The sequence below is a fragment of the Dermacentor variabilis genome, chromosome 4 (genome assembly GCF_050947875.1).
Source record: "Dermacentor variabilis isolate Ectoservices chromosome 4, ASM5094787v1, whole genome shotgun sequence".
NCBI lineage: Eukaryota > Metazoa > Arthropoda > Arachnida > Ixodida > Ixodidae > Dermacentor > Dermacentor variabilis.
Window position 1 is genome coordinate 121,315,967 of NC_134571.1, and position 23,865 is coordinate 121,339,831.

The 23,865-nt window shown below is 44.0% G+C and overlaps 1 protein-coding gene across 5 annotated transcripts in view; it reads left to right on the forward strand.

Moving 5' to 3' along the window:
• The first annotated feature begins 472 nt into the window (after positions 1-472).
• LOC142579687 (uncharacterized) overlaps positions 473-23,865 on the forward strand; it is a 44,672-nt gene continuing 21,279 nt past the window's right edge. For 4 of the 5 annotated variants that reach the window (XM_075690150.1, XM_075690151.1, XM_075690149.1 and 1 more), the window contains exons 1-5: positions 480-1,116; positions 1,224-1,289; positions 1,369-1,507; positions 1,800-2,043; positions 10,757-10,918. In XM_075690150.1, the coding sequence (XP_075546265.1) occupies positions 709-1,116; positions 1,224-1,289; positions 1,369-1,507; positions 1,800-1,918 (732 nt within the window). In that variant the 5' untranslated portion in view covers positions 480-708 and the 3' untranslated portion in view covers positions 1,919-2,043; positions 10,757-10,918. Of the gene's footprint in view, positions 1,117-1,223; positions 1,290-1,368; positions 1,508-1,799; positions 2,044-10,756; positions 10,919-23,865 lie in introns of all 5 variants that reach the window. The other variant, XM_075690153.1, reaches the window with a different exon arrangement.

The window sequence follows — 23,865 nt, forward strand, 5'->3', positions numbered from 1 at the left end:
ACTCCACCACGCGTCATAGGGCGACGCTCTCTGTATTTAAAATGCTTGTCTTAAAGGCTATCCTAATGCGGTGAAAACCAGAAACACGTCATAGACTTCAGGTTTTGCACCGAAACATGACTTACATGACGTATTTCGATTATCCAAAATCACCACCGCCGCATGCAATCAGCTAAAAACTAGCCTTAGAGATCGGCATTCTTCATTCAGAGGGCGTCACCTGTGAGGCGTGAATTTGGATAAACATTGTCCAAAACTCGACGTCTATAACATGTTTTTGGCTCTCAAAATTGCCTTAGTTGCATTTAACCACCAAAAGCATAGCTGTTATACTAATATAAAACTCTTTGTATGAGACGTATATACGTCATGAATAGTGATGAACATCGGGTCTTGAACTCCATTTTTTTTTTTTCATTACAGCTGTATGTTAGAGTGAAAATGAACTTACGCATATTCTGGTCATAATGATTATATGTGGTCGGTCAGGGTTATTGCTGAACCACTGGCGGAACTAGAAGTGAATATTACCGTTCATTGCGCTCAGAGTCAAGTCACAGCCAAGTTCTGGCCGGCCGCAGCAAGGTTTCCATTTCGCGGCACTTTGTGACTGAGGTGTGCTGTAGCGTCGCTGCTCGTTGTCAGCTCAGTCAGTTCTAGCGTTCTAGCAGGTGTTTTGTGCCCAAGTTACCGGTTGGTAGCGGCGAAATGCCAGGTCGGTGCGACGTCGCGGGCTGCCCGAACGGTCCACGTCGTCTGAACAAGGGCACTAAAAGCTCTGACAGTAATGTCAACTACCATGCGGTGCCGTTTGACGAACGTCGACGTTCCCGCTGGTTCAGTTCAGTTCCCATGCTACAGCGGCAAGGAAAGGAGCCGGTCAGACTACATGTGTGCTCGCTGCATTTCCGCCCTGAGGATTACGAACATAATTCTCTCTTAAGGCAGTCAATGGAAGTGCCTTTCCAAGCGCGACTTCGTCGCAACGCTGTACCGTCAGTATTTACTTCATCCCACGAAGAACTTCAGACCACTTCATTCCAACTGAAACCGATAGAAATCAGTGGCAAAAACGCCACCTGTGAAGCACCGTTGCTGCAGGACGAAAGTATCGTGGTGAGCACTGCCTCAATACGCGCATGCTATCTTTCATTTCAGTACTAAAATTCGCCAAGCGTGCGCAGCCCTCTATTTCACTGATAGCAAGCTGCCTTTATTTACAGGCGAACGTTGCCGTTGTGATCACGGAAGGTGACATTACCGGCACCTCCATGGAAGGCAACGCGGAGGTGTGTGGTTTGTCGCGGTGGTTGTAGTTTTGTCTGACGCAACACGCGACCGGCTTCATAAACTTTCGGCACATTGCAGACGCTTTCATCTGGCACCAAAAACGTGGAGACGCAGACGGATTTCCTGCAGAGCCCCACAGAAAGAATTGGTTTTGGTTACCGCAGCGTCGGAAACGCGAAAGGAGTGCAGGTTAAACCGTTATCGGGCCCGAGCGTAGGTACGTATACGCTCGAGTTGTTGCCTAACCTCAAGCCAAAATTACTGCTGTTCTATTTGATGGAGTATGAATAAGCAGCAAGTCTGTCCTTTTGTTTGGCAGCATCACCAAAGAAATGACTATAATGCAGAGAAGTAGAATCTTGTCTGCTTGAGCATGCTTGCTGCTGCTGCTTCAGTCTGCATGGTACCCTGTGCCATGCATTTTTAGTCAAAGTTACTACTGTTTTGTTCAAGGCTGTTCTGGTGCTTTCTTTAATCCGAGTTTTGCATGGTGTTTCTCTGCTCTACAGGAATTCAGGTGAACACAACAATAAAGTTAACGAGATCTAAGGCACTTCAAGTGAACATTTTAAAGGCTTTACGGCAGATTAAGCGACGGCACAGTACTTGTCAGCCAGAAAACCAGTGAAGCACCGGAGGAGTATGCCAGTAAGGGAGCTCAGCTACACTCCCTCACCTGGTGCATCTCCAGTACTGAGAGAGCCCGACAGGCATGACGCAACCCAACAGCAGCCCAGATGTGACATTTGAGGAGTAAGTAAACATTGCATACTACAGTGTTACATGTTGGTTCAGAGTTCACAGTTGTGAACGGGTGTCTGTGTGACACTTAACATGTTAGGATGACTGGCAGACTTCTGGATTCTTCCATTTTTTTTTTCTTTTTGTCTACGTGCTTACTCTTTTGCGTCCTGTATTTCTAGAAGTGTTTCTGCACTCTGCATTTCTAAGAAATCCGCTTGAGTTCATGCTGATGCTGCCTATTTCACTGGCGGTGAAAGTGGTTCCACCAAGCAGCAGCACTGCCTTTTGTCTAATTTTTGAGCTCTTTCTTGGGGCTTACATTGGTGTAGTATACCTTGTGGAAAGAAATGACATTGTGTGATCTGTGTACCATGCGTGCCTTTTTGCATTGCATGCCTAAACCTGGTTGGTGACCCAAACTGTCCAGGCTCATCTTTAGCCACTGACAAAAGTCAACACTAGGATATTAGGAGCAACTCCTTCTCTGTTGAAAGAAAGAAAGGTTTTCGTTGCTATGGAGCTATAAAGGGTTTATCACATGTGCCAGTAACATGTGTTAGTAACTGTAGTGTTAGTGATATTTAGTTGTAAAAGGTAGCAACCATTACTAACATAGCTGCATTATCATGATTAGGCAGTATTGTGAGGCTCGTCCTGTATGTGAGTCCCTCTTCCATGGTTGTAATGAGGTTGCTTCTATTCTAAAAGCATTACGACAGAAAAGAAAGCAAGTAAGAAAATGTGGACCTCACTTTTCATCATATTTATCACAGCATCAATTAATATTAGGTCATGGCCATGCCAATAAAGGCTACAAAGTATAGACTGCACAGCACTGAAAGGGGCAAATGATAAAGGAGGAGAAGGGATCACACAATAATGAGCAGGCTACTTTGCCGCATGTGTTTAAGAATGACTTCGTTGGTATTTATAACTGTACCCCTGTGAGCACAGTTTCTTTATTAGTGAGCAGTCATGTATGCTTGAGTGATTACAGGCTTATGGCTCTAACTTCCTATAACACTGCTTGAATATATGCGCACTGGCAAGGTAACATACAGCTGTTACTCCAGCCTGATAGAACTACTCTTAATATAAATGTTTCACTCGCACTACCATTATGCAGCATATATAGATCGCAGTCATATCACAGTGAAGGTAATGAGGTAGTCTTCTTTACTCCCTCGGCGCTCATGCACCTGTATATTTCTGTTTTTGAGAATAGCTTGTAAAATATTCAACGGTGATTTAGCAGTAAATGTGAGAGAAATGTGTTAGCATTATGTCGCACCTCTTTGAGGTTCTTGATCGATGATCTAGACTGTGCTCACTGAATTCTGTGCATGTCTACGCAGCAAAGAAAGGAATTTTGGCAAACTTTTTTGTGTATGTTCTTTAGGCCGTTATTTCGTGATGATAATGTCGAGTGGTAAAGTAAGACGAAGCATCACAACAAGGAGCACATAGCATGCATAATGCTCTTTAATGATGTTCCGGCAGCAGGTAGCAGACTTCCGATAACTATGTTTAGTTCATTAGAGCCAATTTTAGCGACAGCTGACGGTAGCAGACCACTGTCAATTGCACCACACACACATACTTGTATGAAAAAAGAAAGTAGTTCTTTGGATGTGGTGTTTAATAAGGTGAAAGTGCAAGTGCACATAGAAAAACAAAAACACATTTAATTTCGACATGGCTGCTCAAGTGTGGCGCTCACTCTTGATGAAGCCCAGACCCCAGCCGAAATGTTGCAAGTAAATGTTTGTTTTTCATTGGGCATATATATATATATATATATATATATAAGAAACTTGAGCAGTGCTGCAACTTGGACAGAACAAGTAACAGATGACAGAATAAATACTTGTTCACTTTGCAGCATTGCTTAAGTTCTGTATGTTTCAAAAGTAGCCTGCATAATTTTTCTTTGTTTACTTAATTGTGTGTGTGTATATATGTAAATTCTCATTTTCTGATTGACTCTTTTCATCTAATTATAATATTTGGGAGGTTGCTAATTAATACTAATTATCTAATTAAGTAGAAAAAATAATTTGAGTATCTCCAAGCGACGGCAACACCATTACTTTGGTTCTGTCCAGCTGCATGGCATTCATATATTTTTAAACTCCGGCTAACTACAAGTGCCTCGAGTTGTCGATTCATTCACCCTCGCTCTGCGATCGGCTAGCCTCCACGTTAGCTCAGATGGTAGAGCGACTGCACTGGAAAGGCATTGGTCCCGGGTTTGAATCCCAAACCAGGACAAATTTTTCTTCAACTACGAGGCTTTCTTGCTGAGAAATTCATGTTGGTTTCCTTTGCCGCTTCATGCTACAATTTGGGTGGATGCCAATAGTTTCCTTTCATATGAATGTGAAGAAAGGGAACCAAGGGCCCTGATTTTTATTAATTATACCATAAGAAGCCAACAAACAGACACCAAGGACAACACAGAAAAAATTGCATGTACTTGCTAAGTGAAATAAAGAAATGATAAATTAATGGCAATGAAAGTGGATGAAAAACTTGCAGATTGGATACAAACCCACATCTTCGCATTATGCGTGCGATACTCTTACCAATTGAGCTACTACGGCGCTGTTTTCACATGCGCTTTCTGGAGTATTCATGTTTATCTCCTAGAATTAACCCTTGGAGTGTTAGCCAGTGGCACCACTCACAAACATTTGTGGCGGATGTGGAACGTCCTCTCTGCCACAGGCGTCACGAGTACATGACGTATTTGGGTGATGGCAACTGGTGGTACATAAGTAGCCCAGAAAGTGGATGTGAAAACAGCACCGTGGTACCTCATTTGGTAAGACGATTGCATGCTTAATGCCATTCACGACATGGGTTCGTACCCACCTGCGGCCAATGGTTTTTTCATCCACTTTCATTTCCAAAAATTTATCATTTCTATAACCCAATTAGTAAGTACATTTAATTTCCCCTATGTTGTCTTTGGAGTGTCTGGCTTCTTGCGATATGGTGTGTGTGTGTGTGTGTGTGTGTGTGTGTGTGTACACACATTCTTCTAAGCTCTGCCATCCCCGCTCTACCTCTACCATGTGTCCGGCTTCACACACCCATGCACATTTTTCCACTTTGACACTCCTAATGCTAATGCATTAAAAAGTTAGTAATAGTCTGTGAGGTTCTACAACTGCTGCAGTAAGTGCTGCAGTTTCTTTTAAAAGTGGGTTAAGCTTGTGAGAAATGCTAAATATTTGCCTTCCAATTATCACAGTAGATAAATAGAACTTTGTGGTGTGGCTGCTTCCATGTGACCATGGGGCGTTTGAGCTTTTCAAACCTTAGAGGAAGTTTAGTACATGTTGTTGCTAGCTTGCTTCAGGCTAATCACGTTTGCATAATGTTGACGTCAGACAGCAAAAATTAGTGGTGTAACATTTGGCAGCATACAGTTTTTCTCATTCACATGCACCCTCGTCCACCACACACTATATTGACCTCAAAATGAGCTCTATTTGCACTCATGTTGCAACCTGTGGGAACAGTACTCGTGGCACACAACTAGGAGCATCCAGGCTGACCACTAAGGCCCTCAACTTTTCTTTTTTTTGACATACTCAGTGGCCAATGACAAGAGGGTCTTGATCACCACGTCTCAATTAAGTCAGCCACCAACTAGTACTGAACTTGCTACCAATATCAGCCATAGGTTATGTTCTCTTGGGATATTCATGTTTTTGCGAAATCTGCAGACTGACAAACCACTATAGTATGTCTCTAATATTGTACTAAAATGTTTCTGTTTCAGTAGAAATACCAGCACTGACACAGGCTTTGCCTATATTCAGGATCCAGAGGCATTTCCAAGTTGTTGATTTTGTGTATAGTTGGAGGAAGTAAGGCTGCTATGTAGTGACACCAAACAGATACCTGGTGTTCTGTTAGATCACAGGCTGGAAGCCATTGGGAAATGAAGCACATTTGGGGATGACAGAGGATTGGATGAAGAGACAAGGTTGAGAAATTTAAATGCACAGGATGAAGTCCAGCTAGCTTACAGAGTGCTAAGTTAACTGTGGATAGATATAGAGGTGTTCCTCCTTTAATGAACTTTAACAGGCCAAGGATGACAGTAGTGAAGCAATTTTTGACAGTATTATCAGTGTAAAGTGCTACTGTCAAGCATGACCATGCTCTTTATGAAACACTCACCGAGAGATAGCCTATTCTTCAGGATCAGGGGCTCCAGAAGTTCCTTCACCACTGCCGTTGCATGCATGCAGAACATATATATATACATATATATAAAACGAACTTAGCTCACATACTAAGCAGCATAGTGGCTGAGCACAAAAGCTAAATGCTAGTATCTGCAAACACCTAATCTTGTCACCGTATCAAGATCTCTGCTGGCCTTGACACCCTCTCCTTTCTCTTGGCACCCATTTCGCTACTCTGTTCTACAAATGCCCTGCCTACCTCTGCTTGTTCCTCTTTATCTTAACTAGATTGTCAGATACACATATTTGATTTCTATTCCGTGCAGCCTTTCTATCTCATAACATTATACTTAACACATTCCATACCACAAGTCACTGTAGGTACTTTATACCCTCCTGCAAGTATATTTGTCCTCCAAGTATTGGCCCCATATCTTAGTCCTTACAGAAAACATCAATATTACTGGGTCATTTATTTTAGTTGAAACAGACCTATTGAAGAACTCCCATGGTAAGATATACATCAACTGGATTACTTGAAGCAGCAGACACTACTTCTAAGACAAATTGCCTGAGTCATGATAGCTAATTAACTGTTTAATCAATTTATAGCACTTTTCAAGCACTGAATCAGAGCTGAGCAATAATGAATGTTCATTTAGCAGAAATTGGGCAGCTGGTATCGCCAGTTTAGGAAATGTGTCTTTAAAATTTGCGGCAATATCACTAATGTTACTATTCCCTCTTCTGAGCACTCCATTTCAAGCACTGCTGATAAGTCTTAATGAGAACATCATTGGATTTAAGTTTAACATTTCACATAATATCTATGTAGCTTTATACTTTTCCAAGCTTTCTTGCTTCCAATTTGTCTAATAAGAGTCCCACACCATGCATGCATATTCCAGTATAGTATGAACGCAAGTTATCTTAAGTAGTTCCTTCATTTTTAAAGAAAACAGCTGTGCATTGTGATGCAGCAAATTGAGAACCTTACAGGCCTTAGATATAACATAACAAAAAATGTGGCCATTCCATGAAAAGGTGGCGATAACGTTGCGCCATGGTATTTAAGAGTATATTGAAAATCACATAATAGTGTTACCTCAATAATAGTGTCAATGAATTTGTGAGTGGTTGTTTTTGTTGTGAAGCACATATGTGTAGTTTTATTTAGGTTGATCGTCATTTTCTGCTTACTACACCACTTTGAAGCACAGTCTACGTTCTGTTATAATACAGCATAGTTACTTCGTTAATAGTTCCATAAATCGTGCAGTCATCTGCAAAAGAGTTTAAGGATAACATCAACACAAACGTTCTTGATCTAAATAAAAAAACATCACTGCCCTTCTGCTACTGTGAAGAAAGGATTAAGAGAACATCAGGATCCATGGCTCTTTGTTGTTATAACGCCTCGGCTTCGGGCTCCGTCATGCCGACGTCGACACATTGACGACGAGCCTTTTCTTGAGAGAGTTCCCCACGGCGTTCATTAAATGCCGCGTGTCTTTTGGCCGAATGCCCGATGCGTGGCCTGCTCCCGCTGTCGCTCCTTCAACGCAGCCTGCTCTTCGGCAGAACGAACCAAACGCGGCCTCCCCATCTGACTGCAGGGCCTGAACTAATGGGAAACAACAGGCGCAAGGCGAGCGAACATGCGATCACACCCTTTCCCTCCTCTGGAGGGAGGGGATGCCTGTGATTGGATTGCGCATTGCGCTGCATCTACTTCATGCATATAACACAATGTTTAGGTAACACAAGTGCAATATTAAGGCATAAAGCTGTTTTTGGACACATTAAGAAAAATAAAATTGAGGAAAATAAATAAAAAGCTTTAAAAATATAAAAACCCCAATTTAAAGGGCGCATATGATGAACCGACAGTCGCTGAATTGGTTAGCGTGGTGGTCTTGCAACCTGGAGGTAGTAGGTTGGAATCTGCAGCCCGACAAGCAACTTTTATTTTCATGTGGCTTGAGTTTTTTCGTACGGCAACACCAATGCCTACATGAGTGAAGCAATACAAGCTTTGCTTGATTAACAATAGACTTAAACTGACCCTTGAGATACACCGAATGTTACATTCGCATCATGCAACTGTTCACCATATGCAACACCCTGACATCTGCAAATTATATATATATTTTTTACCTGTGCAATAAGGAGTTGCTTTTGTTGTAAGCTAAAATTTATAGTAATATGAAATGGGGAATGGCATCAAAGTCCTTAAAATCTATAACTTTGCAGACAATATTGGTCAACAAAGCTGGATGACAATTTGAAAGATCACATCAAGGTCCCACTTAATGAGCTTCCAGTCTGCAGCAACACAATTTTTTCTACAGGCCTAATAAAAAAGACATATACACATTTCAACGGCAATTGGCTGTGAAACAGAAGTGCAGTGCCAAACAAAAGTAAAGCACTGGGTAAGCTGTCAGCTTTCAACACATAGCTGTTGAACCCATAGCTTTTGTTGAACCCACGCAGTTGCTTATTTATCAGTTCTATACCCTGGAAACAAAGGATTATGTCTCCTAATGGCTCTCTCAAATTTATTGAACTAAAATGCATCAAAACCTCCTGCGCATGTGGAAAAAAACTGTTACTAGGGCAATTTAGGGCAAAGCAATAGACAGACACAAAACAGATAAGGATGAGCGCTGCTACTATTAGCTGTTTATGAACCCTTTCAGGGTCAGTGACGTAAATATGCGGCGCTGCGAACAAGTTCAAAATGGTCGATGCCGTATATTTACGGCACCATCTGTACGTTTAAAATGTGCGCCAATTTCCTAACTTTTTCTTTTCTGTCATGTGCTGCCACTATGGGGGGGAATACGGGGAATTTTTTTCATGCGCCTCGCTCTCTAGGTTTCAGTTGCATGGTTTGTTTTAGAGCTAGTTTGCTCCCGCGCGTCTATATACTACCGTTTGCGCATGGCACGCGGGCGGGCGGGCGGCGGTTTGGGTTCTGTTCCGCAGGCGGTTTCGGCTTCTTGCACATGCAAAACTGATGGCTACCTCATTACTAATTGCTCAAAGGGTGACTGCTTGTTTCTCGCACGTTTAGTGCTCACAGGGGTGCGCATACGAAGAATGCCGCCATGCATGCTTTCCGTTGGCTTTTTTTTCTTTTTTTTTTGAGACTCACAAAAACTAATTGCCTCTGTTTGGCAATAAGGTGATTAGCAGAAGTTTGCCACACGTTTTGCTTTTCTGACGGGCACACAACCACACAGTTCTCATGAGTGAGTGCACCTACACAGTTTGATTACGCTATGGATTTACATATTAGTGTAAGAGCAGGAACATTTGAGTCTTGCAAAATATTCTCGTGTGCGAATTTTCAAAGCCTTAAACTATGTGTATAACAATTCATCAAATTTTTAATTCTTATAAGTTTATTTCCTTCTTTATTGTTGTTATTCATGAATGAAAAGTACATGTATACCAATGCAAAATATTTTTTTCTCACTTTACGGTAAGCCTAAAAGAATTATGGTAAATTTTTTTCAAAATAAGTCCCTAAGAAGAATTGGAATCTGCAATAAAAAAATCGACCCTGGGCGGTCGCATATGGCAAAAAAAATGGACCCACAAAGGGTTAACAGGAGACCACTCGCCAATATACATACCATCGATGTGCGTGTGCCCTATCACATCATCGCATCACTATGCAGTAACCGCAACATAAAAATAATGTATCGTCTAAGGGCAGCGTTCATAAAATTAGGAGACAAAGATTCCAGGCAAGAGCAACAACAATACAGCTTAGTTAGCATTAAAGACTTCTTTTTAGATGAAAAACAATACCCATATAAATTTACCGTCGAGCCCACAAGCATGCATACGTTCGACCAGCCGTGGTGGTGTAATGGCTTCGGCATTGTGCTGCTGAGCCACGATCAAATCCAGGCCGCAGCGGCTGAATTTTGATAGGGGTGGAATGCAAAAACACCAGTGGGTACCGTGCATTGTGTGCACGTTAAAGAACCTCAGGTGGTAAAAATTAATCCAGAGTCTCCCACTACAGCGTGCCTCATCATCATATTGTGGTTTTGGCACATAAAACCCCAGAACCTTTTTTTTTTGCACACTCACAAGTATGATTTCATTAAGGCTCCTTTTTGAATTGTGCAATTTTGATTTTGTGGTTATTGCACGCCAACAGGATAATGTGACTGGGTATGCGTTTCAATAGTTTGTGTTATATCAGTGGGTGGCCTGTTAATAAAATGTTGATAGGGGCACTCGTCTTTGTCTTTTTGTCTGTCCAGCGCTTTGCGTTAAGTTGCCCTAGTTAGAATGCAAGATCAACTATCCCAACAGCCTGTCTTTACACAGGTCAAAAATTATGCACATCTAGCACAAATGTGGGAATCCATATATGAAGCGAAGCTTTCGTGAAGCGGTTAATTAGAGGCTATAAATGTTATGCACACACATTGCTTTATTGTCATTCTATGCAACATGTAATCTCATACGAAGTTTTATCTTTATGCACCACACAGGTCACAAGCTATGCTGAAACGCAAACAGTGGTGCCTGCGGATGCATCCTGTGAGAAGTTGATGCCGTGATGTCACAAGGACGAAGGCGATATTGGATGTTTGTCGAAGGGAGAATGCTGAGGAGACGTCTATGCTGAGAGAAGTACGGCAAAAGAGACAGTGGTAAGCTTTACTTCTATGTGCCTGTTTTGTTCCTGCGTCTCTGGCCTCATTGAAACTGATGCATGTGCACATGTTTTTGCATGCACAGCCTATTGCATGCGGTATGCGACGTGTCGCACACTCTGATTTTTTTGTGCGAACTATTTTAAAAAGACAGCAGCAGCAACAGTCAGCAAAAGCTGGAAGGGTTCATAAAAGAAGCTTTGTATTGAACTGAACTGTGCTTTAAAACATTTCACTTTTTCTTGATTACTGGAGATGAGATGATCACCACTTTTAATTGAGGAATAGCACTGTATGACACCACAGGAATAGACACCTCAGGCTGTGCAAGACATGAAACGTATGGTAAGCCATGCGGAAGACACTTTTTTTACTTTTGGTTCGAGGCAGAAGAGTATTAAAGAAATATGTAAATTCATTAAAAAGAATGGCAAGGATGAAGTGTCTATCGCTCCGGTAGAATTTGCAGGCCAACTCATCCGCAGTACCCAAAAAAGAGGCAGAATTTTAACGTGTACTTTGGTTCTGTTTTCTCTCTGCACACAAAAGCTTCTGATACAGCCGTGCAGTTCAGTAAATTTGCATATGAACAGATGGAAGGCTCCATGTTTGATTCCAGAGGCAAAGGAGCGTTTGTTGAACGACTGTGCATATCAAAGCTATGGGTCTTGACCGCTTGCCTGCTGCTCTACTTTCGTTGTGCAGCAGTTCAGTGTCGAAATACCTGCAAGTAATTTTTACCAGGTCTTTGGAAGAAACTGCTTTGCCTACAGATTAGAAAACTGTCAATGCGGCGCCTGTCCATAAAGCCGAACTTCGGTCAGGGTGTCTACCAACCGGGAGGACTGGGAATTCTCAGGGATTTTGAATAGTACGGAAAAGCTCAGGGAAAACTCGGGGAAGTTATGCTTCTATCAGGGAAAATTATCTGCAATTTTATTGAAAGGGAACGAAAGTTGCGGTTATGCTGGCTCGAGTAACTGACAGGAATTGTAACGAATTGTCTTTGACGCCCTGTCTTCGGCTGGAGGAGTTGCCAGTGTACAATCAACGACCGACTTTTTGGATGCCCGATAATTCGGACGGCTTCGCGGCACCTCCCCATAGAGTCAATGTATCAGAACGTGTGAAATTTTGGACGCAAGAATACCCTTCACCATCCGATTTTCCGCACTTTTTGCTATGACCGCAGGTCCGAAACGCCATAAATCAAAGCCACTACCGCTACCGTTTTGATTATCTCGCCGCCTCAAACCGGCACCCTCGCACGCAAATCCCCTGGCAGCAGTGGACACTACTGTGGCAACGCTAGGCCTAGCTGCTTCGATGTTCGCTGTTAAGCTTCTTGCCTTTGAGTGCCGTGTTTTTCAATAAAATAATTCGCCACTGTCAGCAATGGCATCGATTCCACCTTTGTGGCCCTCGTGATTGGCTTCGAAGCTCGGAAAGCACGGTGTATTGTATAATGCCGGTTCCCGAAAGTCAACTTCGCCTCTGTACAGGAATGTTACTTGGTGAAGCGTATGCAAAAGTATTGCAGTGAAGCATAAGAAGTGTCTGAAGGGGCTATTGCCAAGAGACACAATGTGTATTCCTTAATTGTACACGCCTGCATCCGGTATCGCCTGTTACAGTATGAGCACTGATATGCCTATACGTGTATCGACAGGTGTTCAGAGCTTTTTCGAATGTGCCTGTGGCGGTTTGAGCCCTTAAAGGGCCCCTCACCAGGTCTGGCCATCTTGAGCTGACAAGCGCAGAGCATACAATGCACGCTAACGATCGTGTTTGCAAAGAATTGCATCATCGCTATGCACCACGGAAAGGTCTGAAATTTCAATCCGAATGCTGTTTTCTCTTCTCCTTGTGCTGAACGCGCTCTAAGTGAGGACCTCGTGTCACTGCGCCTACGTGCTCATGTCCGCCGTGTGGCGTCGCTCGTAGTGACACGTGAATTCGATAATTGTTCAAGGCAACATATGTTATCTATGTGATCTGTTGCTTGAATTGAGGAATTGAAGTTTAGGAAATCATAAAACACACAAACAGAACATCTGCGTGTTTTCTCTTTTACTTCGCACCGAAGCAAGAGAGATGTGTGTACTTCCGCTTCGTCTTCTTGTTTGCACGGTCATGCAGTAATGTGCGCAGGTACTGAAACTGTGCCATTTTCTACCGTGTTCATGTGGCGTGATCATGCTCTGCAATCCACTTGTTCTGCCTCAATATTCATGTAGCACTGAATTGTACTGCTAGTCATGCGTCTTTGTGCACAGGGGGCAATATTGTGGTGCGCTGCGCAAACGAGGTAACAGCTCGCGCGCGACACTGTCAGCGGAAGTCCATAGCTCCGAAAAAAAAGAAAAAGGTAAGGAGAAAAAAAATGAAGCGTGACGTATGCGTCACGTGATCCTTGAAGTCCGGTATGGGAGAACGCAGAGAAGGAATTTCACTTGTGGAGGCTAGACGGGGCGAGTGGAGAGAGTGCCTTGCTTGGCAGTGGAGCCCACCTGCTGAAATCATGGGTTCGTGGGACTGAAATTTTTCTACCTCGGGTATTAATAAGCCAATTCGAAAAATTTTTGCGGCAGAACACTCCCTAGAGGACATGTAACAAATTCCAGCGTATAATAAAAATTTGCTGTGTGCCTGGTGAGGAGCCCTTTAACTGCTTTAAAAGACATGCAGTCATTTTTTCCAACTGGCCATTTTTTTGGACGCTTTCGCTGCCCCTAGGCAGTTCGAAAAATTGGACGTTAACTTTACAACTGACCAAGAAGATGCTTCAAATGGTCCGTGGGGCGAACGAACGGTGGAAGGAGGACAATAACATAAAGGACCTACGCATTGAGGAATTAACGGGAAAGGAAGTGTACTGCCGCTGTTTCGAAGGAGCTTGAGCTGAAAAAAACAAAGTGTTGGCTGATGCCGAGATGCAGGTGTCCCTCATGCAAACCAAAATAAACTCTTTAAAGCAGTAAAATACAACAGTGAGGCGTCAATTGTGCACGGGCTGAGAGTACGTTAGGACAGTTGAGGTTGACTTAAGAGCTCTTGAGAGAGAACCTCAATTGTGACAAAGTTCAGGCCTCGTACCACTGAGCTTGCTATCAGTTGATAGAAATAGCTCGTATTCAAAAATACTTGGTTCTGTATGCATCTCCTTTTTATACGTATTTAAGAACGTCTGACTCCATTTGCGATTTTTTTCGAAGACATTTTATTTGCTCTGCATTTTACTAACCCCTCCCTTCTATTCTCGTTTTGAATAACATAAACACATTTCTCCTTAGTATTCAAACTGGATTAAGTCTTCTTTTTTTAATTTGTTTTTCATATGCTTACTAGAGAGTGACAGCATCGGGCGACATGGTTTCCACCCGTCTTGACATAAACGTAGTTATGCGTCACTCAGGGAATTTTGTAAAGGCACGCAGGCAAAACCTGGAAAACTCAGGGAATTTCGAAATGTGAACTTTGTAGACGCCCTGACAAGTTAAGGACCGCGTAAAGAGCGATGGAAGAAAGAGTGTTAGGTGTAGCATTAAGAAACAGGAAGAGAGCGGTGTGGATAAGAGAGCAAACAGGGGTAGCCGATATTTTAATTGACATTAAGAAAAGAATTAGAGCTGGGCAGGTCATGTAATGCGCAGGTTAGATTAGATAACTGGTGGACCATTGGGTTACAGAATGGGTGCCAAGAGAAGGGAAGCACAGTCTAGGGCGGCAGTAGGGTGATGAAATTAAGAAATTTGCAGGCGCTAGCTGGAATTGGGTGGCGCGGGACAGGGGTAATTGGAGATCGCAGAGAAAGGCCTTCATCCTGCAGTGGACATACCTAAAATAGGCTGGTGATAATGATGATGATGCCTATTTTCATACTTTTTGGAGCTTGCTTTAAAAACACAATTTCAGATGATACATTTTATTTTTCAGTTCCAGTGTAGGTAGTATCAGTGAGATTCCACTGTATGTGGTGAATGCTCGCATAACGTGGATGTGACTTCAGGTGTACCTCATGGGTCACTTTTGGGCGCATTATTATTTTTGATGTATATCAGTGACATCTGTGTTTGTACAGTAGAACCCCGCTGTTACGTTCCTCACTGCTGCGTTTTCCCGGCTGCTACGTCGTTTTCATCCGGTCCCGGCATAGCTTCCATAGGATTCAATGTATAAGGAACCCCGCTGTTACGTCCTAGCTGTGAAAACGTTCCCGCATGATTCGTCGCAACTTAGCACCCCGAACCCGCCTGGGCTGAAGTAGGCAACGCGCTCCAACCGCCATTTTGGCTTTTGACGAGTTTTGGCTGGGCTTGGCCGGGCTTGGCTATGGAACTGGCTGCAAAAAGCCGCACGCCAGTTCGAGAGGCCGCACTAAGTGGCCATTCGTGAAAAATGCTCTCACTATCATCACTGTGATTAGGGTCACCGCATGGTTGTTAGACGGGTCGACTCACGGAGGACGGAAACTCGGGAGAGGCCCTTGCGTCACTCTTTGTGAAGCAAAAGTGAAACCGGAAGTTGGCGTTGCTCGTGGCGTTGCTCCGCCTACCGGGACAGCTCTCCTCTCTTGTTTACATTTCTCCCACGCCGCGCCGCGCGCAACCGGGCTGCTCGGACGCGCGCGCTCCGCAGCAATACTAAACAGTCGTTAGCGGGTTAGCATGATTACGCCAAAGAGGGCAAAATTTCCCGCGGATATTCCTTCGTCCGTTGCCATTGCCGTGGCGCGGTGACGACGAGGAGCGCGAGCCGCATGATGCCGGGCAGTGGCCAAATCCTAGCTTTGGAGAAGCCGTCGCGGCTCTGGACCTCCTCTGCAGATACGTCGCACCTCACAGCGACGCTGACAGCAATTCGGCCTTCCAGGCTATTGAGAAACATGTGGCGATTTCTACCGAGCGAAAGAAACGGCAAGCCATCATTCTAGGCTTTTTTAAGTCCTAAGCGCACTCTGTGGAAATAAATTGTCTATAGTTGAAGCTGCCCTTTTTTCATTCATTTTCGGAGCTTTCCTCACTGTTGCGTTTTCCCGGCTGTTACGTTTTTTTCCCCCGGTCCGGTGAAAAACGTATGAACGGGGTTCCACTGTATTTCACCCCAGGTGTGCGTTTTTGCAGATGACTGCATCATTTACAAAATAATTAACACTAAGTGACTATACTATACCGTATTTGCTCGCATAATGATCGCACTCATGTAATGATCGCACCCCTGAATTTTGTCGTCAAATTTCAATTTTTTTTTCCCCTGTAATGATCGCACCCCGAACTTGCCACAGCGATATGTCGTGTGCCAAGTCTAGCTAATGATGATTGCGCTTACCATCTGTCTAATGCTGTCGAATGCTATACGAACAACTCTTCAAGACTTGCCAAACTGTCTGCACGCACCAAACATTCTTAAGCACTTTTAGGTTTTTAGCGCACGAAAAAGGGATGGGAGACAGAGGTATGACACGGACACAGCGCTTTCCCTACCTGTGTCGTACCTCTGTCTCTCGTCCCTTTTTCGTGTACTTAAAAACCTAAAAGTTATGGACTACTAACATGCCCAAACCTACGCTCATTCTTAAGCAGATGCCCCATTTTATTCCTTTCATCACTTTCCATACTTCCACGAAAAAAAAAGCTACTACCAAACTTGCCTTGTCTTTATTATTTGTAAGCTTTATAATGGTTGTAGTCAACAACAACAACAAAAAAAGGCACCTTTCAGTTCTTACTCGTCTGCACTCGTAGCCATGCAACAAATTGCGAGCGGCAACGATAGTAGCCACATTCACACTGATGTGTTAGAAGTTTACCCTATTCATACGCCGACGCTTGTAACACAGCTATGATATTCGCCCACCCTTAGCGGAAACATGCCGTATTAGCATAGTAGTGAAGACAAATGCCGCAGTTTCCGCAGCGTACCCGCCATGTGTTTCTATGTCACTAGCAGCTAAGCATGCCCATCTCTGTTTCTGTCCCCTCAAAGTGGACGTGGCTACATTATTGCTGCAGACTTGCCGATATTAACAATATTATTCATTATTGATACGGAAGAAATTGTTTCACTGTGATTAATGTACTCTCGAAAAGAAAAAAAAATCGTGTTCAGCGCGTTTGGCTTGCTCCGCTGGCCGCTATTTTTGTTTTGGTGTCCCGCACTGTTACAGCGGCAGCCGCCTGTTTGTTGACCTGTTGTCATCCTGCAGCAAATGCGGGATGAAAAACAAATTTTTTCTCGCTGGAAATTTAACCCACGTAATGATCATACCCCTGAATTTGCGGCAATTTTGTTTTTAGAAAGTGTGATCATTATGCGAGTAGATACGGTACTTCAGCAGGACTTGGGCAACCTTGCTGAGTGGTGTAATAAGATGAAAATGTCTATTAATCTGAAGTAAACAATACATACGTGTTTCAAGTCGAAAAGACCTCCTCTCGAATTCATTTACACTGTTAACGAAGTAACAGAATTACCTATTTTTCACTATATATACGTTGGTGTTATATTCACCACAATTCTGTCTTGGAATTTCTTTAGTAGGTTCATTTATGTAAGGCTTCAAAGGTTTTGGGTTTGCTGCACCATGATGCAAAGTTTTTTTCCTTGAAAGCGAAGCAATTCCTTTTTAATACTTATGTTTGTTCTGTACTACAGTATGCCTACATGGTGGTAGACCCTTCAACAAAATTTTATGCTGGCAGGCTTGCAAAGTGCAAAACTTACTGTTCAGTTTATCTTTAGAAACTTCAAATGTACATTTAGTGTATCAAGTGCAGAGATGTCGTTGAGTTGGCCATCACTTCAAGTCTAAAGGAAGGCATTGAAATTAAGATTTTCCACAGTATGTCTCACTCAAAAACAGGTATAGACCAAAATAGGCATCTCTTAATTCCACACTACACATTTCTGCGGGTAGATCATGTCAATAAAGTGCAAGAATTTAACTGCAAGTCAGATTTTTTGAGAATGTAATTTTTCTCAGGGCCCATAAGAGAATAGAATAAATGACCACATGCTGCTACTATAGTTTCATCTAGTGATTTATTTGCTTCTATGTTGCAGTTATTTGCAATGATCATTATAATGTTATGATTTGTAAATGCTGTACATGTTAGTCATCGGTATTTACTATTGTGTAATGATGTGTTCCTTCATTTATTGACCCTCAGATAATAACCTCAGCTTGTAAATTTCTTTTTCAACTTTCCTGCCCACTCTGATGGTGTCTTTGGCGCTATGGGTGTGAGGTGTGTTAAATAAGTAAGTAAATAAATTTATATAGTTAAGGTATGATATGACCCTCATCTCGTGACAAACAATTCTTTGAAAAGATGGCTTAACACTGCGGAATACCATACATGCGTGCGACAACTTTTCAGAGAGAAAAAATTATGCAGTGGTAATACAGTGGTACCTAAGCTATACATTCCCCAATTTTGCGACGTCCTGGGTTTTTTGTGGCACATTACTTCAGTCCCAGTGACAGGGTGTCTACCAACCAGGAAGACTGGAATTCTCAGGGATTTTGAGTAGTCCGGAAAAATTCAGGGAAAACATGGGGAAAGCTTGGGGAATTTGTACTTCTATCAGGGAAAATTAGCTGTAATTTTATTCAAAGGGGATGAAAGTTGCGGTAATGCTGGCTTGAGTAAAAGACAGGAATTGTAACGAATCGTCTGTGACGCCCTATTGTCGGCTGGAGGAGTGGCCAGTGTACAGTCAACGACAGACTTTCCGGATGCCCGATAATTCGGACGACTTTGTGGCACCACCACATACCCCACAGAGTCAGTGTACCAGAAAGTCTGAAATTTCGGACGTAAGAACCCTTCGCCGTCCAATTTTTTAGACTTTTTGCCATGACCGCAGGTTTGAAGCGGCATTACTCAAAGCCACACTCTCTGCCATTTTGATTACTGCGCTGCCTTGAACCGGCGCTCTCGCACACAGATCCGCTGGCAGCCATAGCCATCACTGCGGCAACATTAGGCCTAGCTTCTTCGATGTTCGCTAAGCTTCTTGCCATTGGGTGCCATGTTTTTCATTGAAAGAATTCGCCGCTGTCAGCAATGGCATCGACTCCACCTCTGTGGTCCTCGCGATTGGCTTTGAAGCTCGGAAAGCATGGTGCATTGCATAATGCTGGTTCCCGATAGTCAGCTTTGCCTCTGTACAAAAATGTTACTGCATGAAGTATTGCAGTGAAGAATAACAAGAGTGGGAAAGGGCTAGCCACGGGACACAGTATGTATTCCTTAATTATACACGCTTGCACCTGGTATATCCTGTCACAATACGACCACCAGTATGCATAATATGTGTACCGACAAACCTTCAGAGCTTTTTCAAATATGCCTGTAGCGGTTTGAGCCCTTGAGGGCGGTAAAAGACGTGCATTCACTTTTTTCCAACTGGCCAATATTTCGGGCGTTTTCGCGGCCCCTAGGGAATTTGAAAAATCGTACATTGACTGTACAGGGTCTGTTCTGAAAGTAGTAGGACTTGCTTTGAAAAAAAAATTATTCATGATAGTAGTACATAGAATTATGATTTGTCAGAGTAGCACCTTTCTGCAGCTACACACTGCTGCCAACGAGTTTTCCAGCTTTCGTACGCCTCCAGGAACGCCGGGACCGGAAGCTGCTTAGCTCCCTCGTCATGGCCTGTTGAACCCCCTCTACTGATCCGTGATGCTTCCCCTTGAACATCTATTTTATTCCCGGGAATAGAAAAAAGTCTGGTGGGGCCAAGTCGGGGCTGTAGGGGGGCTGAGGCAACGTTGCCACCTTGTGCTGGGCAAGATACTCCACTACACGGAACGCTGTGTGGCTCGGGGCGTTGTCATAGTGCGGCCGCCAATTGTTGGCGATTGCTGGGCGCACACGAACAATGCGTTTTTGCAGTCTTTTGAGGACTTTCATGTAAAAAGATGCATTAGCTGTTTCTAAGGGTGGTGCTCAGTGGACAACTTCATGCCGATCAATAAAGCAAATGAGCATGGACTTTTGCTTGCATTTGCTCATTCGTGCTTTCTTGAGGCTTGGAAAAGGGGTGGGCCATTCTTAGCTCTGTCGCTTGCTCTCTGGGTCATAATCAAACTCCTGCGTCTTTTCACCGGTCACTACATTGTCCAAAAAGTCGGGTCCTCATTCACATGATGAAGAAAATCCTGGGAGATCGCTTTCCAGTTGGCCTTTTGCTCCTCTGACAACCACTCGTGGCACGAACTTCGCGCATGCTTTCCTCATGGCTAAGTTTTCTGTCACTATCTCAAGAACTTGGGTTTGAGGAATGCTCAAGTCATCAGAAATCATTCTGATACTCATTCTACAATCACTGTTCAGTAAATTTTTCACTCGCAGCACATTTTCATTGGTCTTGCTGGTCGAAGGGAGTCTGGAGCGGTCGTCTTCCACTCTTTCCCTACCTTCTCGGAACAGCTTATGCCACTCGAAAACACCTGATCTACACATGGCAGCATCGCCGTAGGCCTTCTTAATCATGTCGTGAGTCTCTTTGCCCATTTTACCAAGCCTTACACAAATTTGATCGCGTATCGCTGATCCAGTAGGCGCTCCATGATTCCCCATGATGACGTGTTTCGACAGGGGTTCACAGTACAAGCGACCTGCTCTCTTCAACGGCCGAGAGCTGACTGCCAATTTTTCCCAGCGTTCCCAATATCCCCCTTCATCGATCCTGCGCGCACAGACCACCTCTCGTCCGGCCGTTCGCCCAGGAAAAAAACAGTCCTACTACTTTCAGAACAGACCTTGTACAACTGACCAAGAATATGCTTCAAATGGTCCGTGTGGTGAACGAGTGGCGGAAGGAGGACGAGAACAGAAAGGACCTATGCATTGAGGAATGAACGGGAAAGGAAGCGTGTTGCCGTCATGTTGAAGGAGCTTGAGTTCAAAAAACAAACTGTTGGCTGATGTTGAGATGCACATGTCCCTCACCCAAACCAAAATAAACTTTTTAAAGCAGTGAAACACAACACTGAGGCATCGTGCGTGTGTTGAGAGTATGTCAGGACAGTTGAGGTTGACTTTAGAGCTCTTCGGAGAGAACCTCAATTGTGACAAAGTTCGGGCCTCGTACCACTGAGCTTGCTATCAGTTGATAGAAATAGCTCATATTCGGTAATACTTGCTTCTGCATGCATCTCCTTTTTATTCGTATTTGAGAATGTCCGACTTGATTTGCAATTTTTTTCAAAAACATTTTGTTTGCTGTCCATTTTACTAACCCCTCCTTTCTGTTGTCTTCTTGAATAACATAAACACTACTCTTTAGTATTTAAACTGGTATAAGTTGTTTTTTTTTTTTCACATGCTTGCTAGAGAGTGACAGCATCGGGCGACATTGTGTCAGCCAATCTTGACATAAAACATAGTTCTGCGTCACTCAGGAAATTTTGCAAAGGCACTCGGGGAAAACCTGGAAAACTCGGGGAAATTGAAAATGTCAACTTGGTAGACACCCTGCAGTGAACTCCCATAGAAAAGCTATAGAAACCTTGATTATACGATGTGAGATTACACACGTCCTATCTCGTACGACAACCCACGTGAAAGTGGGAACCCAATGGTGGATGTGTAAAAAGCACCATCAGCTCCGTGCAGCTCCCTCGCTGTGTCGTCCCCTCTGTCAGAAAGTCAAGAATGCCCTTTCACCTGCAGAAAGCTCCGACTAATTTTCGGGCTCCCTCCTGCCCACGCGTTCGCTACCCTCTCATTGGTTGTTTCCCTCTCCCCACTTTCACGTTGCTCAACCACCGCACGCCTTCACCCCTTTGTTGCCGTCTCAATCCGCATTCTCTCTCTTGGCATTTTTGGTGTTTTTCTCTCGGCAGTGCCTCCTCTCGTCGTCAGACGCACTCACGTGTATGGCTGTCGACATTTTAGGCTCTGTGCCAAGCTCATAATCTTGGGCGCTATAACGTAAAGCTATTCCAGCCTTTTCTATTCCACTTCTGCAATCGGCCTTCCATGATTGGTCAAAAAGTTTTTGAACCATCCCCACTTTTCCTGTCTGCCACGCGACGTCACGAAAACCGTGATAGCTCCCAATCTGATATGACCTGTACACACCGATTATGCATGACTGGACCAAACAAAGGAAATATAGTTACTTCTGGTTCGACGCCTTTTCAACATTAAACCTCGGCTATTGGTCAAAAGTTTTCGGGCCTCGCCCACTTCACCTGGCTGTCACGCGACGCCACAAAACCACGAAAACTCACGGCGTCACAGTGATGTGTATGCATTAAAAAAGTACTGACACAAAAATTTGAAGTCGAGTTAACATGTGAAATCGATTTATGTGGGCACACACACATCGTCTACAAAATGCGAATGGCGAATATAGCTTAGAACATATTTAAAATCAATTTTAAAGTGCGGTTGAGCACAGCCTATTGCAAAACGTAGCACCTTGCGACATTGACATTAAGGAAGGAATATAAACGAGTGAGAAAACAATACGTCACTAGTTTGCGCTGCCATCGGGGCGGGCCCTGCGACCAAGTTTCTCGCCGCTTTGATAGCCCCGATGTTCTTTTTTTCGCCGCTGACGGCAGCACGGAAAGTGGCTAAAATTTGTTTCCGACACGAAATAAATCGTAGTAAAGTGACCTCGAAAGTGTGCATGTCATAAAACGTTGCACGAAATAGTAAATGATTGGCATGATTTTGACTCGCAAGTGGTCAGCGCAGACGCCGCAGCAATCGTCGCTGCGAAGCGGCTTGCCTGGACAATGTGTTTTCTCATCGCTACCAACGGCGTCAGGAAAACTAATTGTATTGTTACTTATAAGCTACATAAATGTGCAGACGTTGATTGCGTAGATGAATATAGGTGCTTTATTACGAGCTGCGGACAGATCGCATGTGCCGCCGGCCTCGGATCTGACAGCCAATGAGCTAGGCCTATTGGCCTCGAGCTCCACCACTGGAAAAGCTGGCGCCACCGTCGGCGTGACGTGCTAGGAGGGATCACGTGGACATGCGGCCGCGTCGGCTGCTTCTAGCGCGCCGAAGCGAGCTGAAAACGAGTTTAAATTCCCTCGTACGCTGCGGTCCTCATTTAGTGGCGAAATTTTCCCGCTTCGAGTGTCTCCTTTACAACGCTTGAAAGCACTACAATAGGTAGTGGCTGCCTTTGAAGGCGCGCAACATGGTAGGCTACTGCTCGGTGCCGCAGGGCCGGATGCACATAACGGAGGCCGGTGTCAGCCTTATTCACACGTAGCCGCAGGACAAGAAGCTGCGCGAAGCTTGGCTCGCGAAACATAAAACCGGCAAACAGTCATCGGCTACAACTCGGGTATGCAGCAAGCACAGACGCGAGGAAGATTTCTGCTAGGCGCCCGGTCTGCGATGTTCTGAAAACGCGTACTGAGACGCTCGCCCGAGTCCGCTGCCCGACTAATGTCATGACGGTTTGTTCTATGAACTTGTCGATGCTATAGATATTGAGAAGCTCAGTGGAGTGGAAAGACAGCGGTAAGAAGCACATTTAAAAAAAGCATGGCATATGGTCATGCTTGTGCTATGAATTAATGCACTGGATTACAAAAAATTAGCAGCGGTAAATTACACGCTGAGGACACCGATAAACATACAGTGCGACGCAACTCGAGAAATAGTACTGAAAGGTCAAAGAATTTAGAAGAAAAGAAAGATTGAATCGTCGCGACGGCACATCACAGGCGTCGAAGTCTCTACAATGAAATTATTTTTGAACAGCTCTGATAGCGCCCACGCAACAATGGTTGCTTGTATATTGTCAAATGCTCACATTCTGCGGCCTAAAGCTCATGGCACGGTGCGAAAATGCGCGCGTGGAGAAAGCGAAACAGTGCGCGGACAAGCATGCAGACGCGCAGTCGGTCGCTGCGAATCTGCGCGATCGCTGCATTGAGGCTTCGTTCTATTACG